Here is a 17,982-nt window from a genome sequence, read left to right as displayed (position 1 = left end):
GCCGATCACATGGTGCACAGCCATGCCCAAAGGCTGTTCACCCATGTCGGTGACGCGCTGTGTCCCAGGGACACGGCGACACTGACAGAGCAGGGCTGCGCGCCCGCGATCGCGCGAATGCCCTGTGTGAATCAGCCGCTGTCATGTGACGGTGGGCGGGCGGCAACAGGTTAAACAAGTGTTATTTTATTATTTTTTTCTGAAGTTGGCTTTTGACATTTACAAATGCAGCAGTTTAGAATTTGGATGAAAAGTTTAGCTCTGGGAAACACTTGTTTGAAAGATAAAACGTGCATTTTTTATACAACTATATAGACCAAAATGAGGGACAAATGAGGAGGACAGACTGGTACAGAGGGACATTGCCCCAAATCAGGGACAGTTGGGATCTATGTATATAGAGGTTGTACATAGACCCCCAGTGACGTGGCAGACCGCAGCACCCCCTCTCCCTCTGTACTCGCTCTCTTCTCGTTCTTTCCCTTGATTGGCCTTCTGCCAGCTTTTCCTTCCACCCCATTGGCCGCCAGCGACATGCGCCGCTCTGCGATTGGTCGGAGTACAGCCTGGCTCCCATTGGTCAGTGGTCCCTAGCTCTCCGCCTATGTGGTGTGTCGGGGGGCGGAGCGGGCTCTCCTCCGGGGGCGGGGCCTGGAGCCCCGGTCTATCCTGGAGGTGTAGACCGGTGTAGAGTTGTAGAGAGTCGGACACAGGAGGATGGAAGGAGCCGGTGTGCGGGGAGCGCTCTGCCTGGTGATTCTGGCCGTGTGTGCGCTGTGCGGCCGGGCCCGGGAATCCGTCCAACCAGGTGAGGAGAATGGGGGGGCTGTGTGTACCCCAATGTCACCTACAGGGGGATGTGTACCCCACTATGACCCCTGGGGGGTCCTCTGAGGAGAGGATGATGTGTACCCCACTATGAATCCTGGGGGGTCCTCTGAGGAGAGGGGAGATGTGTACCCCACTATGACCCCTGGGGGGTCCTCTGAGGAGAGGGGGCTGTGTACCCCACTATGAATCCTGGGGGGTCCTCTGAGGAGAGGGGGATGTGTACCCCACTATGAATCCTGGGGGGGGTCCTCTGAGGAGAGGGGGATGTGTACCCCACTATGACCCCTGGGGGGTCCTCTGAGGAGAGGATGATGTGTACCCCACTATGACGCCTGGGGGGTCCTCTGAGGAGAGGGGGGATGTGTACCCCACTATGAATCCTGGGGGGGGTCCTCTGAGGAGAGGGGGATGTGTACCCCACTATGAATCCTGGGGGGGTCCTCTGAGGAGAGGGGGATGTGTACCCCACTATGAATCCTGGGGGGGTCCTCTGAGGAGAGGGGGATGTGTACCCCACTATGACGCCTGGGGGGTCCTCCTGAGGGGGGGGGGGATGTGTACCCCTCTATGACCTCTGGGGGTCCTCTGAGGGGGGGGGATGTGTACCCCTCTATGACCTCTGGGGGGTCCTCTGAGGGGGGGGGGCTGTGTACCCCACTATGATGCCTGGGGGGTCCTCTGAGGGGGGGGCTGTGTACCCCTCTATGACCTCTGGGGGGTCCTCTGAGGAGAGGGGGATGTGTACCCCACTATGACGCCTGGGGGGTCCTCCTGAGGGGGGGGGGATGTGTACCCCTCTATGACCTCTGGGGGGTCCTCTGAGGGGGGGGATGTGTACCCCTCTATGACCTCTGGGGGGTCCTCTGAGGGGGGGGGCTGTGTACCCCACTATGATGCCTGGGGGGTCCTCTGAGGGGGGGGCTGTGTACCCCTCTATGACCTCTGGGGGGTCCTCTGAGGAGAGGGGGATGTGTACCCCACTATGACGCCTGGGGGGGTCCTCCTGAGGGGGGGGGGATGTGTACCCCTCTATGACCTCTGGGGGGTCCTCTGAGGGGGGGGCTGTGTACCCCACTATGACGCCTGGGGGGGTCCTCTGAGGGGGGGGATGTGTACCCCTCTATGACCTCTGGGGGGTCCTCTGAGGGGGGGGGCTGTGTACCCCACTATGACGCCTGGGGGGTCCTCTGAGGGGGGGGATGTGTACCCCACTATGAATCCTGGGGGGGTCCTCTGAGGAGAGGGGGATGTGTACCCCACTATGACGCCTGGGGGGGTCCTCTGAGGGGGGGGGATGTGTACCCCTCTATGACCTCTGGGGGGTCCTCTGAGGGGGGGGGCTGTGTACCCCACTATGACGCCTGGGGGGGTCCTCTGAGGGGGGGGGCTGTGTACCCCACTATGACGCCTGGGGGGTCCTCTGAGGGGGGGATGTGTACCCCTCTATGACCTCTGGGGGGTCCTCTGAGGGGGGGGGATGTGTACCCCTCTATGACCTCTGGGGGGTCCTCTGAGGGGGGGGGCTGTGTACCCCACTATGATGCCTGGGGGGTCCTCTGAGGGGGGGGCTGTGTACCCCTCTATGACCTCTGGGGGGTCCTCTGAGGAGAGGGGGATGTGTACCCCACTATGACGCCTGGGGGGGTCCTCCTGAGGGGGGGGGGATGTGTACCCCTCTATGACCTCTGGGGGGTCCTCTGAGGGGGGGGATGTGTACCCCTCTATGACCTCTGGGGGGTCCTCTGAGGGGGGGGGGCTGTGTACCCCACTATGATGCCTGGGGGGTCCTCTGAGGGGGGGGCTGTGTACCCCTCTATGACCTCTGGGGGGTCCTCTGAGGAGAGGGGGATGTGTACCCCACTATGACGCCTGGGGGGGTCCTCCTGAGGGGGGGGGATGTGTACCCCTCTATGACCTCTGGGGGGTCCTCTGAGGGGGGGGCTGTGTACCCCACTATGACGCCTGGGGGGGTCCTCTGAGGGGGGGGATGTGTACCCCTCTATGACCTCTGGGGGGTCCTCTGAGGGGGGGGGCTGTGTACCCCACTATGACGCCTGGGGGGTCCTCTGAGGGGGGGGGATGTGTACCCCACTATGAATCCTGGGGGGGTCCTCTGAGGAGAGGGGGATGTGTACCCCACTATGACGCCTGGGGGGGTCCTCTGAGGGGGGGGATGTGTACCCCTCTATGACCTCTGGGGGGTCCTCTGAGGGGGGGGGCTGTGTACCCCACTATGACGCCTGGGGGGGTCCTCTGAGGGGGGGGGCTGTGTACCCCACTATGACGCCTGGGGGGTCCTCTGAGGGGGGGATGTGTACCCCACTATGAATCCTGGGGGGGTCCTCTGAGGAGAGGAGGATGTGTACCCCACTATGACCCGTGGGGGGTCCTCTGGGGAGAGGAGGATGTGTACCCCACTATGACCCGTGGGGGGTCCTCTGGGGAGAGGAGGATGTGTACCCCACTATGACCCGTGGGGGGTCCTCTGGGGAGAGGAGGATGTGTACCCCACTATGACCCGTGGGGGGTCCTCTGGGGAGAGGAGGATGTGTACCCCACTATGAATCCTGGGGGGGTCCTCTGAGAAGAGGGGGGCTGTGTACCCCACTATGACCCGTGGGGGATTCCTCTGAGGAGAGGGGGGATGTGTACCCCACTATGACCCCTGGGGGGGTCCTCTGAGGATAGGGGGATGTGTACCCCACTATGACCCCTGGGGGGTCCTCTGAGGGGAGGGGGGATGTGTACCCCACTATGACCCCAGGGGGCCCTCTGAGTAGAGGGGGGGATGTGTACCCCCTATGACCCCAGGGGGCCCTCTGAGGAGAGGGGAGATGTGTACCCCACTATGACCCCTGGGGGGTCCTCTGAGGAGAGGGGGGATGTGTACCCCACTATGACCCCTGGGGGGGCCCTCTGAGGAGAGGGGGGATATGTACCCCACTATGACCCATGGGGGGCCCTCTGAAAAGGGATCCTGTATAATATGGGGGGGGTCACTCCAGTCTGTGATCATCAAAATGACCCCCCCAATATAAAGTACTATCACTCATCTCCTCCCCAGTGTTACATGACTCCCCATCATAGGGTGACCCCCGAGTACAGACATGGGGGGGGGGGGGAGTCACTCCAGTTCTCTCCATCCTCTCCACATAATCAGTGCACCCCTCCTAGCAGTGTATGGGTAGACTGTTAGCTCTTGGGCCAATCTCACACCCCAATAACTGAACACAGGACATTTGAAAGGTCAGCTCTTGGGGCGAGTTGTATTTTTCTCCCTCCTGTCTGCTGAGCCCCAAACCCCGTTCATTAGACAGCCGACTGAACACAGGTAAGACACTAAGTGAGTTTAGCTTCCACCTCAATCACCCACAGAACCTGTGTAATTAATATGTGTTCGGGTTTAAAGGGATGAGGTGGCAACCCTAGGTCATGGTCTACCCATGACCTTTCTGCTCTGCTGTGAGGTTTAAAAGGCGACATACGGGATCAGGAGCGGGCAGACGGCATGGTGGGGTCATGGTTTACTTATCACTTTGCTGCTCTGGGGTCTTAAAGTTGGTGGACAGGGTTAGGAGCGGGCAACCAGCACAAGCGTGGTCATAGTCTACACGTCACGTTTCAAACCTCAGAGCAGAGCTGCAGTGTGTCGGGTGAATCGTGACCCTGCCTTCCTGGTTGCCGACTCCTGACCCCATCCACCACTTTTCAGAGCTCAGAGCAGCAAGGTGGTAAATGGGGTCAGATGCAGGCAACAGGCACGGCAAGGTCATGGTCTACCCATGACATTTTCTGCTCTGCTGTGTGATCTGAAAAGCGACGTACTGGGTCATGAGCGGGTAGCTGGCATAGTGGGGTCATGGGTAACCCCTATCACTTTGCTCTGCGGTCTGAAAGGCGGTGGACAGGGTCAGGAGCGGGCAACCGGCACAGCATGGTCATGGTCTACATGCCACACTGTTGCTCTGCTCCGAGATCCAAAAGGTGACCAGAGGTGCCGGCCATCGTGGTGGGGTAATGGTCTACCCATCACACTGCTGCACTGAGGATGGACAGGGTCAGGAGAGGACACATGTATATGTGCCTATGTGGGTTGGGGAATCGTGCTGCGACTGCTTTCGATTGGCAGAAGGCAGTGATGGATTTCTAGCGGGATATCTCAGCAGGGTTCCTACTAGGAGCAGAACCCACCTGAGCTCATCCCTAGTCATTAGACTAGAGGTCCGATACTTAGTCAAATTATATAGGCAGCCAGTCTGAACTCTCATCCAGAGATCACATGAACAAATGCCTAGCACTGGAGGGAGCCATGAGCAGCGTTTTCTCTTTATCTGCCCCAGCAAGCTTTAAAGTGAACATGTCAGCCACTCGGCTTTTACAAGTCCAGTGAGAGTGCCCTTATTGGTGAATTGGAGGGGGGGGGGGGGTCTGTAGTTGGAGTTTCTCTGTCAGTGCCTCCTCTATAGCTGGGGTTGCTCTGTTAGGGTCCCCTTTGTAGTGGTGTTTTTAGCTCAGTTAGATTGCAAGCTCTTGTAATTAGCATGTATACGCCTTTGGAATTCTCCATCATTTTCCAGAAGCATCTGAGGTTGTGGAGCTCAGACAGAGACGTGTCTGGGCGGATAGTGTCTACATACCAGGGAGGCTGCGATCTGCCATTAATAAATTCTCCATGTGACTAATCTTTCCATGCTGCCTCTGTTCTCCCCCCCCCCTGTCTGTCAGACATCCTCTGAGTCCTCGCCTCTGTCCCCCCCCCCCCCCCCCCATGAGACCTCCTCAGGGTCCTCACCTCTGTTTCCTCCCCCATGAGTCCTCCTCTGGGTTTTCACCTCTGTTCCCCCCCCATAAGTCCTCCTCTGGGTTTTCACCTCTGTTCCCCCCCCCCCCCCCCGAGTCCTCCTCTGGGTGTTCAACTCTGTGTCGTCCCCCCATGAGTCCTCCTCTGGGTGTTCACCTCTGTCCCCCCCCCCCCATGAGTCCTCCTCTGGGTCTTCACCTCTGTCCCCCCCCCCCAATGAGTCGTCCTCTGGGTCTTCACCTCTGTCCCCCCCCCCATGAGTCCTCCTCTGGGTCTTCACCTCTGTCCCCCCCCCATGAATCCTCCTCTGGGTCTTCACCTCTGTCCCCCCCCCCATGAGTCCTCCTTTGGGTCTTCACCTCTGTCCCCCCCCCATGAGTCCTCCTCTGGGTCTTCACCTCTGTCCCCCCCCATGAGTCCTCCTCTGGGTCTTCACCTCTGTCCCCCCCCCCATGAGTCCTCCTCTGGGTCTTCACCTCTGTCCCCCCCCCCATGAGTCCTCCTCTGGGTCTTCACCTCTGTCCCCCCCCCCCCATGAGTCCTCCTCTGAGTCTTCACCTCTGCCCCCCCCCATGAGTCCTCCTCTGGGTCTTCACCTCTGTGTCCCCCCCCCCCCCATGAGTCCTCCTCTGGGTCTTCACCTCTGTGTCCCCCCCCCATGAATCCTCCTCTGGGTCTTCACCTCTGTGTCCCCCCCCCCCCATGAGTCCTCCTCTGGGTCTTCACCTCTGTGTCCCCCATGAGTCCTCCTCTGGGTCTTCACCTCTGCGTCTCCCCCCCCCCCCATGAGTCGTCCTCTGGGTCTTCACCTCTGCCCCCCCCCTCATGAGTCCTCCTCTGGGTCTTCACCTCTGCATCTCCCCCCCCCCATGAGTCCTCCTCTGGGTCTTCACCTCTGTGTCCCCCCCCATGAGTCCTCCTCTGGGTCTTCACCTCTGCCCCCCCATGAGTCCTCCTCTGGGTCTTCACCTCTGCCCCCCCATGAGTCCTCCTCTGGGTCTTCACCTCTGTGTCCCCCCATGAGTCCTCCTCTGGGTCTTCACCTCTGCCCCCCCCATGAGTCCTCCTCTGGGTCTTCACCTCTGCCCCCCCATGAGTCCTCCTCTGGGTCTTCACCTCTGCCCCCCCATGAGTCCTCCTCTGGGTCTTCACCTCTGCCCCCCCATGAGTCCTCCTCTGGGTCTTCACCTCTGCCCCCCCATGAGTCCTCCTCTGGGTCTTCACCTCTGCCCCCCCATGAGTCCTCCTCTGGGTCTTCACCTCTGCCCCCCCATGAGTCCTCCTCTGGGTCTTCACCTCTGCCCCCCCATGAGTCCTCCTCTGGGTCTTCACCTCTGCCCCCCCATGAGTCCTCCTCTGGGTCTTCACCTCTGCCCCCCCATGAGTCCTCCTCTGGGTCTTCACCTCTGCCCCCCCATGAGTCCTCCTCTGGGTCTTCACCTCTGCCCCCCCATGAGTCCTCCTCTGGGTCTTCACCTCTGCCCCCCCATGAGTCCTCCTCTGGGTCTTCACCTCTGCCCCCCCATGAGTCCTCCTCTGGGTCTTCACCTCTGCCCCCCCATGAGTCCTCCTCTGGGTCTTCACCTCTGCCCCCCCATGAGTCCTCCTCTGGGTCTTCACCTCTGCCCCCCCATGAGTCCTCCTCTGGGTCTTCACCTCTGCCCCCCCATGAGTCCTCCTCTGGGTCTTCACCTCTGCCCCCCCATGAGTCCTCCTCTGGGTCTTCACCTCTGCCCCCCCATGAGTCCTCCTCTGGGTCTTCACCTCTGCCCCCCCATGAGTCCTCCTCTGGGTCTTCACCTCTGCCCCCCCATGAGTCCTCCTCTGGGTCTTCACCTCTGCCCCCCCATGAGTCCTCCTCTGGGTCTTCACCTCTGCCCCCCCATGAGTCCTCCTCTGGGTCTTCACCTCTGCCCCCCCATGAGTCCTCCTCTGGGTCTTCACCTCTGCCCCCCCATGAGTCCTCCTCTGGGTCTTCACCTCTGCCCCCCCATGAGTCCTCCTCTGGGTCTTCACCTCTGCCCCCCCATGAGTCCTCCTCTGGGTCTTCACCTCTGCCCCCCCATGAGTCCTCCTCTGGGTCTTCACCTCTGCCCCCCCATGAGTCCTCCTCTGGGTCTTCACCTCTGCCCCCCCATGAGTCCTCCTCTGGGTCTTCACCTCTGCCCCCCCATGAGTCCTCCTCTGGGTCTTCACCTCTGCCCCCCCATGAGTCCTCCTCTGGGTCTTCACCTCTGCCCCCCCATGAGTCCTCCTCTGGGTCTTCACCTCTGCCCCCCCATGAGACCTCCTCTGGGTCTTCACCTCTGCCCCCCCATGAGACCTCCTCTGGGTCTTCACCTCTGCCCCCCCATGAGTCCTCCTCTGGGTCTTCACCTCTGCCCCCCCATGAGTCCTCCTCTGGGTCTTCACCTCTGCCCCCCCATGAGTCCTCCTCTGGGTCTTCACCTCTGCCCCCCCATGAGTCCTCCTCTGGGTCTTCACCTCTGCCCCCCCATGAGTCCTCCTCTGGGTCTTCACCTCTGCCCCCCCATGAGTCCTCCTCTGGGTCTTCACCTCTGCCCCCCCATGAGTCCTCCTCTGGGTCTTCACCTCTGCCCCCCCATGAGTCCTCCTCTGGGTCTTCACCTCTGCCCCCCCATGAGTCCTCCTCTGGGTCTTCACCTCTGCCCCCCCATGAGTCCTCCTCTGGGTCTTCACCTCTGCCCCCCCATGAGTCCTCCTCTGGGTCTTCACCTCTGCCCCCCCATGAGTCCTCCTCTGGGTCTTCACCTCTGCCCCCCCATGAGTCCTCCTCTGGGTCTTCACCTCTGCCCCCCCATGAGTCCTCCTCTGGGTCTTCACCTCTGCCCCCCCATGAGTCCTCCTCTGGGTCTTCACCTCTGCCCCCCCATGAGTCCTCCTCTGGGTCTTCACCTCTGCCCCCCCATGAGTCCTCCTCTGGGTCTTCACCTCTGCCCCCCCATGAGTCCTCCTCTGGGTCTTCACCTCTGCCCCCCCATGAGTCCTCCTCTGGGTCTTCACCTCTGCCCCCCCATGAGTCCTCCTCTGGGTCTTCACCTCTGCCCCCCCATGAGTCCTCCTCTGGGTCTTCACCTCTGCCCCCCATGAGTCCTCCTCTGGGTCTTCACCTCTGCCCCCCCATGAGTCCTCCTCTGGGTCTTCACCTCTGCCCCCCCATGAGTCCTCCTCTGGGTCTTCACCTCTGCCCCCCCATGAGTCCTCCTCTGGGTCTTCACCTCTGCCCCCCCATGAGTCCTCCTCTGGGTCTTCACCTCTGCCCCCCCATGAGTCCTCCTCTGGGTCTTCACCTCTGCCCCCCCATGAGTCCTCCTCTGGGTCTTCACCTCTGCCCCCCCATGAGTCCTCCTCTGGGTCTTCACCTCTGCCCCCCCATGAGTCCTCCTCTGGGTCTTCACCTCTGCCCCCCCATGAGTCCTCCTCTGGGTCTTCACCTCTGCCCCCCCATGAGTCCTCCTCTGGGTCTTCACCTCTGCCCCCCCATGAGTCCTCCTCTGGGTCTTCACCTCTGCCCCCCCATGAGTCCTCCTCTGGGTCTTCACCTCTGCCCCCCCATGAGTCCTCCTCTGGGTCTTCACCTCTGCCCCCCCATGAGTCCTCCTCTGGGTCTTCACCTCTGCCCCCCCATGAGTCCTCCTCTGGGTCTTCACCTCTGTTTCCCCCTCCCCATGAGTCCTCCTCTGGGTCTTCACCTCTGTTTCCCCCTCCCCATGAGTCCTCCTCTGGGTCTTCACCTCTGTTTCCCCCTCCCCATGAGTCCTCCTCTGGGTCTTCACCTCTGTTTCCCCCTCCCCCCCATGAGTCCTCCTCTGGGTCTTCACCTCTGTTTCCCCCTCCCCCCCATGAGTCCTCCTCTGGGTCTTCACCTCTGTCCCCCCCCCCCCCCCATGAGTCCTCCTCTGGGTCTTCACCTCTGTTTCCCCCTCCCCATGAGTCCTCCTCTGGGTCTTCGCCTCTGTTCCCCCCTATGAGTCCTCCTCTGGGTCTTCGCCTCTGTTCCCCCCTATGAGTCCTCCTCTGGGTCTTCGCCTCTGTTCCCCCCCTATGAGTCCTCCTCTGGGTTTTCGCCTCTGTTCTCCCCTATGAGACCTTGTCTGGGTCTTCGCCTCTGTTCCCCTCTGACAACCTCCTTGGGTTCCTCTCCTCTGTTCCCCTCTATGAGACCTCTTTGGTGTTCTCACCTCTGTTCCCCTCTATGAGACCTCCTTTGGTTCCTCGCCTCTGTTCCCCTCTATGAGACCTCTTTGGTGTTCTCGCCTCTGTTCCCCCCTATGAGACCTCCTTGGGGTCCTCACTTCCGTTGGAGCTTCTGGAACCGGTTTACACGTTTTGTAACAATCTCTGTATTTTGTTGCGTAACTTCACAGGGAAGATGTATATTTTTTAATGTGCATTCAGAGTTCGGTTCTTGTGTCACGGAGGGTGTGGACGGTTCCTGGGCCTCCAGGTGATGAATATTTGTAGCACGTTCCAACAGCATTAGCTTGTCCATTAGAGCTGCCCTGGGGCAACACTATGGCTTCCACACCCTGTAGACTGTTTTGTGTCAGTGGGCTCCGTTCACAGGAGAATGCTTTCCTGCTATGGAACGGTTTATTAGGCAATCTTTTTTTTCATGGCTGAGGATAACCAATAAAGAGGTAGTGTTTTTTTTTTTTTTAAGGATTGAAGGATTTTCAGTGGTAAGCCGCAAGGCTAGCGTTTGGCTTGTGTTCATCGCGCAGCCCCATTTGCTGTGAATAGGTTGCCCACATTTAGACTCCTGGCCCTTCCTTCCTGCCAAGTGCCCCCACAGCAAGTAGCTTGCTACGGGGGGCACCTGAGCCAAGCCTGTGCCCATTCGGACACGGTGCCGAGGCTCGGTCCTGCCCTATCTCTCTCCTCATTGGCTCACTGACTTTGATGGACAGCAGCGGGAGCCAATGGCATGTGTGAACATGGGCACCAGGATTGTGTCATAGTAAATAGAAAAGTAGATCATATTTACTCGTGTGTGTGTATTATTTATTTATTTTTTTTTTACATTTCTTCAGTTTCTGGTTTCTTGCCTAGGCAAATGATGTTTTACGTCCCAGGAGTCTTCAGGGGGGGTTTTCTCAGATAAGCACATCCTCCTGCCTGCATGCCAGAGCTAAGGGCTGTTGGATTCCAGGAAGTAAATGCTACATGAATAATTTGCCCTTTACTCAAGATAGCTATGGCCAGAAATGCTGGGGGGGGGGGTCAAAGTGATTTCTCAACAAAATAAAGCATGTAGACATGGATGGGGGAGGTTGGTTTGAATATTAAAAGTGAATTAACCACTTCCTGACCGCGCTATAGCCGGTTAGCCAGTTCTGGGAGGGCATCGTATGACGTCTCCACCTGATGGCACCCGCTGCGGTGCATAGGCGGGACGCTCTGTGATCCGTGAGTGGCCGCCTGATGAGGGCCCGCGAGTGGCCGCTTCATGAGGACGTCTATGGATGTCCTCCCGTAATCGCGCATTGGCAGGGATCTATGATCGTTGTCTTCTTAGGACACAGCTGATCACAGATTGGGGTAAAGAACCAATCACAGCGGCTCTTTACCCACGTGATCAGCTGTGTCCAATCACAGCTGATCAGTGTAAACAGGATTTGTTGGTTATTGGCATTCCTCTCCTTATGCTAACAGCGTGAGAGGAGAACTGATAATCAGGGCACCAATCATCAGAGTCTTGATTATGAGTCAGGGTGGATTTGATAAAAAGGATTGATTTAAATCCATTCGATTTTAATCATAATTTTTGTAGAGCGACAATCATCTGTGACCCGCTGTTGGCGGCGGCTCCTCCTGACCCCGCTGTTGGCGGCGGCTCCTCCTGACCCCGCTGTTGGCGGCGGCTCCTCCTGACCCCGCTGTTGGCGGCGGCTCCTCCTGACCCCGCTGTTGGCGGCGGCTCCCCCTGACCCCGCTGTTGGCGGCGGCTCCCCCTGACCCCGCTGTTGGCGGCGGCTCCCCCTGACCCCGCTGTTGGCGGCGGCTCCCCCTGACCCCGCTGTTGGCGGCGGCTCCCCCTGACCCCGCTGTTGGCGGCGGCTCCCCCTGACCCCGCTGTTGGCGGCGGCTCCCCCTGACCCCGCTGTTGGCGGCGGCTCCCCCTGACCCCGCTGTTGGCGGCGGCTCCTCCTGACCCCGCTGTTGGCGGCGGCTGCTCCTCCTGACCCCGCTGTTGGCGACGGCTGCTCCTCCTGACCCCGCTGTTGGCGGCGGCTGCTCCTCCTGACCCCGCTGTTGGCGGCGGCTGCTCCTCCTGACCCCGCTGTTGGCGGCGGCTCCTCCTCCTGACCCCGCTGTTGGCGGCGGCTCCTCCTCCTGACCCCGCTGTTGGCGGCGGCTGCTCCTCCTGACCCCGCTGTTGGCGGCGGCTGCTCCTCCTGACCCCGCTGTTGGCGGCGGCTGCTCCTCCTGACCCCGCTGTTGGCGGCGGCTGCTCCTCCTGACCCCGCTGTTGGCGGCGGCTCCTCCTCCTGACCCCGCTGTTGGCGGCGGCTCCTCCTCCTGACCCCGCTGTTGGCGGCGGCTCCTCCTCCTGACCCCGCTGTTGGCGGCGGCTCCTCCTCCTGACCCCGCTGTTGGCGGCGGCTGCTCCTCCTGACCCCGCTGTTGGCGGCGGCTGCTCCTCCTGACCCCGCTGTTGGCGGCGGCTGCTCCTCCTGACCCCGCTGTTGGCGGCGGCTGCTCCTCCTGACCCCGCTGTTGGCGGCGGCTCCTCCTCCTGACCCCGCTGTTGGCGGCGGCTCCTCCTCCTGACCCCGCTGTTGGCGGCGGCTCCTCCTCCTGACCCCGCTGTTGGCGGCGGCTCCTCCTCCTGACCCCGCTGTTGGCGGCGGCTCCTCCTCCTGACCCCGCTGTTGGCGGCGGCTCCTCCTGACCCCGCTGTTGACTCACCAACAGTCCCATTCACTTTAATGGGACGGCTGGTGATGCGGCAGTGACACACCAAGGTGAGGGATGTAGCGGCAGTGACACACCAAGGTGAGGGACGTGGCGGCAGCAGGTGAGAGGACGCCCGCTAACAGGCGCTGCCATGATGGTTCTGAAATGACAGGTGCTCTTTAAATGTAAGGACACATTCTTGCTAGAATCTTTAATATTTGCAAACAAAATGAAGGTTTCCTATTGAATAATAAGGCTGTCAGGTTAGTAAAAACAGAGATATCGGAACAGATTCAATTATACAGTTTGTAGTGTACATAGATTCCTATTTAGAATAATAAGCTGCCAGGTTAGTAAAAACAGCGATATCTGAACCGATTTAATCGTACAGTTTGTAGTGTACATAGATTTGCAAAACAATGGGATAAAGCAATATTCCTGATCTTTGTTTTATCTCATGGTTACTGTGAAATTGTGTAAATGCATCAATGCAGTGCATGTTATCTCAGCTTGCAGAGCAAGGATTCATTGAATGAGTTTACCAAAAAATGGAAATAGTGCAGACTATACAGCCTCATGATTAACTAAGCTATATTTCATGCTGAATAAGCTAAATGATTAATGTAACCTAAATAGAAAACTATATTTTTACTCCAAAAGCATTTTATTAAAATGAATTTGGTAAAAATCAAAAATCGATTTAAAAAAAAAATCATTTTTTTTTTTTTTTTTATCCACCTTGTTATCAGTGCAGCCCCAACAGTGCCCACCCGTGAAGGAGAAAAATGATTTGGTTACAAAATTTTAGAACACAAATTAAGAAAAACCTTTTTTTTTTTTTTTTTTTTTTTTTTTTTTTTTTTTACATTTTCAGTGATTAAATACCACCAAAAGAAAGCTCTATCTGTTTAAAAAAAGAAAAAAAAAAAAGGAAGATAGATACTTGTGTCGCCTTTCAGGAACAGAGTCAGCTCTTTCTACTTCCTCTTCCCTTCAGTCATTCCTGTAAGTTGAGGGTGTGTCGGGTCGTCCCTTGTAGGGGAGGGTGGTAGCTGATCATGCAGGTCGTCATTGCAGGTGACAGATAGGTATACAGGCGGTCATGTGGGTGGGGGGGGACAGAGGAGGATACGGGAGACACTAGTGGGGGGGGTAATAAACCTTTTGGAATTTGTAGGACTGTTTCTGGTGTAATTCTGTCTCTTAGCCTGGGGAAGCCATAAACCAGCCAACAGAAGTGACTTCCTCCTACAACAGCTGTGTGTGCGGCCGGCCGGGACGGTTGCAGAACATTGTGTAAACCTTTCCATGTGTAAACAGCCGATTCACAGCTACACTCCACCTTTTAAGGCTTCATGTACACGGGGACGTTATTACAACCTCTCCTGAACCATTTAACTTAACAGATAGTAACCTGCGCTTAAAACTTCAGTTTTGCCACGTTTACGTGCGTCAAAGCGCTTTAAAGAAAAAAAAAAAAAAATGTTTTTTTAAAGCGGATTTTCGCTTAAAAAAAAAAAAAACTTAGTCAGCAGCTACAAATACTGCAGCTGCTGACTTTTAATAATCGGACACTTACCTGTCCCAGGGTCCAGCGATGCGGGGGGAATGAAGCCTCACTCGCCCCCCTCCTCTCTGCGGCGCCGGCATTGTCACTGTGGGCGCCCGGCTGTGGCTTCACACGAGCCTGCGCAGTGCGCTGTGACTGGCCAGGCAATCGCCTGGGACCTGTGACGTGTCCCAGATGATTGCCGAGAGGGAGGGGGGAGAGGAGAACTTGCTTACGGTTCCCCCGGGAGGAAGTGGGAGCTGGAACCCTCTAAAATCAGGGTATCTGCCCCCCCCCCCCCCCCCAAATAAAATAAAATTTGCTCTCTGACGATCATCACATGCCTGACGAAGGGGTCCTGCGCGGCTCCGAAACGTTGCACCTTCCTTTATGATGTTGTGATCTTTTTCATGAAAACATTTTTGGACGAAAATTGCCGATCCATGGTGTGCTGGCGAAATGTACGCTTGTTAGATAAAAATCGTTCTTATCAATACAATGTCATTGATTTAAAGGAAAACCCGAAAACATGGCCCGTTGGGGGGTACTTGGGGACTGAGGTTGAGAACCAATGCCTTAGAAGACCTTGCTTTGTACCTTTTTTGTTTTTTTTTTTTTTTTTTGCTTCTCTTGAACCCTTTTCTCCTCCCATGAACTTCCTGCTTTTGAGCTTTATCTCTGCACTTCCTGTTTGTCAGATTATTGTGCTCTCTCCAGCCATATCTCGCTCCTGTCACTCCTGCTGCCATCTGTATTTTTATTCTTATTTTTTTTTACTACCCCTCGTTACCGTCCTTTTGGTTTGTTCCTCGTTTATGCGTCCGCTTGATCCCTACTGGCTGCAGGGCTTGACCATTCCCAGGCGCCAGGTCGTCATAGCGACAAGAAATAGCGTCCTGGCGCCTAGGCTGCCTCTCGAATGCTTCCGCTCACCCCTCATCCCTGCTATGTATCCCAGGCTCCTCTTGCCAATCTGCGAGACATAGCGGGAGCTGCCGGGTAAAGGGAAGGGGAAGAGCGGGCACATGTGCGCTCTCCTCTCACCTTCTTGCTGACCCGGAAGTGGCGTGGAAGTGACATGTATGACGTCACTTCCGGGTGCCTGTTGACAGTTTCCCCAGCCATTAAGGCCAGCAAAGAAAGTAATGCAATGCGATTACACATTGTAAGCACAGGGGAGATATCCAGGGTCTTTTAGACCCCCGCATGTCTCATTAAAGAGAACCTAAAAATCATCACATAGGGGATTTTTTTGTCCCCTAGGTGATAGATATTTTTTTTTTTCTAAGTAAAACATTCTTTTTTTAATTGTAAAAAATGAAAGTTGCACCCAAGCACATAAAATCACCCCCCCCCCCCAAAAAAAAAAAAAAAATTAGGCCCCCTACACTTTACATATACACATGTACAAACGTAAACGCACGTGTCGGGGCGCCTACGCCTGAAAGCGTTGATTGTGATACACATGTTACATATCACCGTGCATGCCGGAATGAGAGCAATAATTCCAGCACCAGACCTCCTCCCAAACACTAAACTAATGACCTATAGGGTGGGGGGGCTTTTAAAGCTCCACCTATGGAAAATATAGGGTACTGAAGTTTGTCGCCATTTCACAGGCGCACAGAAATTTTAAAGCGGAGGTCCGCCCACTCCACGAAGAATTAAAAGTCAGCCGCTACAAATACTGCAGCTGCTGACTTTTAATATACGGGCACCTACCTGTGCAAGGGAGCCCGCAACGCCAGCACCCCCAGCCGATCTTCGGATCGGGTGCTGTCGTCGCCATTGCCGGTAAGAGAAACCTGTAGCGAACCCTTTTCGGCTGCACAGCCGCTTTCCTACTGCGCATGCGCGCACACTTTTCTAATTGCCCTGGCGGTAGAGGAAGGAGGAGGGGGGGCCGTGGCGCCGTCTACGGAAGCAGGGAAGGGGACCTGTCAGAAAAAACAGCCCCCCCCCCGAAAGGTGCCAAATGTGGCACTGGAGGAGGGAGGAGATGAATAAGTGGAAGTTCAACTTTTGGGTGAAACTCCGATTTAAGGTTTAACATGTTGGGTATCTATTTGATGCAACCTCAGCTTTTTATATTTGACAAAAAAATGGGGTAATTTATTGCATTTTTGTGCCCCCCTAAATTTAACTTTTCAATGTTCAATGTGTTTCCTAGACCTTTGCAGTATTATTGTGTGACATAAAAAATTAGAACACCTCACTATTTTTATTTTCTAGCAGGGTTCTTCAAACTACGGCCCTCCAGTTGTTCAGGAACTACAATTCCCATCATGCCGAGTCATGTCTGTGAATGTCAGAGTTTTACAATGCCTAATGGGACGTGTAGTTCTGCAACAGCTGGAGGGCCGTAGTTTGAAGACCCCCCTGCTCTAGGGTATCTGCTTTCAGAAAATATGTTTGGGGGTTTTACATAATCTTCAGGCCTAAAATTATTTTTTTAAACGTGTGCAAAAATCGCAAAAAAAAATAATGGCTCTGGCAGCGAAAGGGTTAAAGGAAAAGTCGACCTTCGGGAACATGTTACATCTTCTACCCGCAAAATTTGTCGGTTAAAAAAAAAAAACTGGCTCCTAAGTTTTTTTAGCTGGCTCCTAGATTCAAAGCAAATTTGTCAAGCCCTGACAAGCTATATGTGCTGCTGGACCCCGGCTTGCTCACTTCCTGGTTGGGGGGCGATCCTGAGGACCGCAACCTGGTACTAACACACAGCAAAATCAATGCTCACCATTAGGAGCTCTGGAGAACACTGGTTAGTGCTTAGACTCTGCACCTCGGGTGAGCTCCTGTCATGGGTGATCTGCTTCCCTACTTATCCACCTGGTTGGTTGGGAGCCTCTCTACTGCTATAGCTACTGGTCTCTGATTCTGACCGTAACACCCTTCTTAAATCTGACCCTGCAGCCCTCCCTTCAGTCTTGCACAGCTGTACCGGCTCCTCCCCCTGGACTGAAACAGCTTACTCTGATTTCACCCCACATTGTGAGCTCCCCCCTAGAAGCTTCAGCAAGCCAGATAGAACCCGCCTTGTTTCCTGGCTGGAGGACGTCTGGCATGGTCTAGCCCAGTGATGGTGAACCTCGGCACCCCAGATGGTTTGGAACTACATTTCCCAAGATGCTCAACTACACTGCAGAGTGCATGAACATCATGGGAAATGTAGTTCCCAAACATCTGGGGTGCCAAAGTTCACCATCACTGGTCCAGCCTTTTCCTCCCCAGCCTGACTGTCCATGACCCGCCTCCTTTCTTTTGTTGGGTTTCAGTTCCTTCAATCGTGGCGCCTCAGGATCACATGTGGGCGTTACCTAGGGTGGTCTGTATGCAAATACACCGTGCCTAGGACCACCCACTCCACCCATCAAGGGATTTTGATAGTTGCATAACTCCTCCCAAGAGCCCGCCCACTGCTTGCATGAGGGCTGTTCAGAGGTGTATTGGGGGGGGCTGTGAAGTTTCCAGGAAGCTATGTACCCTTGGAGGCACCCTCTCATTCGTGCCTCCAAGCTGGCATTTACCTATCAGAGCAGTATTAATCCCTCAGTGTTCGTTAACTGAACACATTGAGCACAAACTACGTAAACTGTTTGGTAAAATTCTTACCCCCAGCACCTATAATTTACAACTTTCAATGTTGCTGGCCTGTGCTCCCTCAGTGCTGCTTCTCCCAAACTTCCTGTCTTCACAGGAAACAGTTAAACAGTGGACAGTGCAGTCTCCAGCCAGTCTGTTAGGTGGGAGGAGGAGGAGGGGGGGTTGGGAGTACCTCCCATCCTAGGCTAGGGGGCTGTGTGTTTCTATTGATGCACACAGTCTGAGGCCCAACTCTATTCCCTGCATAGCTCATAGGATTCTGCAATAAAAAGGA

General features: G+C 56.2%; 1 protein-coding gene across 1 annotated transcript in view; it reads left to right on the top strand.

The window, feature by feature from the left end:
• Window positions 1-611: 611 nt before the first annotated feature.
• LOC141133587 (multifunctional procollagen lysine hydroxylase and glycosyltransferase LH3-like) overlaps window positions 612-17,982 on the top strand; it is a 61,554-nt gene continuing 44,183 nt past the window's right edge. Inside the window, 1 exon segment of the mRNA XM_073623047.1 lies at window positions 612-808. Within this exon segment, the coding sequence (XP_073479148.1) occupies window positions 718-808 (91 nt within the window). The 5' untranslated portion in view covers window positions 612-717.

Source organism: Aquarana catesbeiana, linkage group LG03 (assembly GCF_042186555.1).
Source record: "Aquarana catesbeiana isolate 2022-GZ linkage group LG03, ASM4218655v1, whole genome shotgun sequence".
Classification (NCBI taxonomy): Eukaryota; Metazoa; Chordata; class Amphibia; order Anura; family Ranidae; genus Aquarana; species Aquarana catesbeiana.
This window is presented reverse-complemented; position numbering and strand designations above follow the sequence as displayed.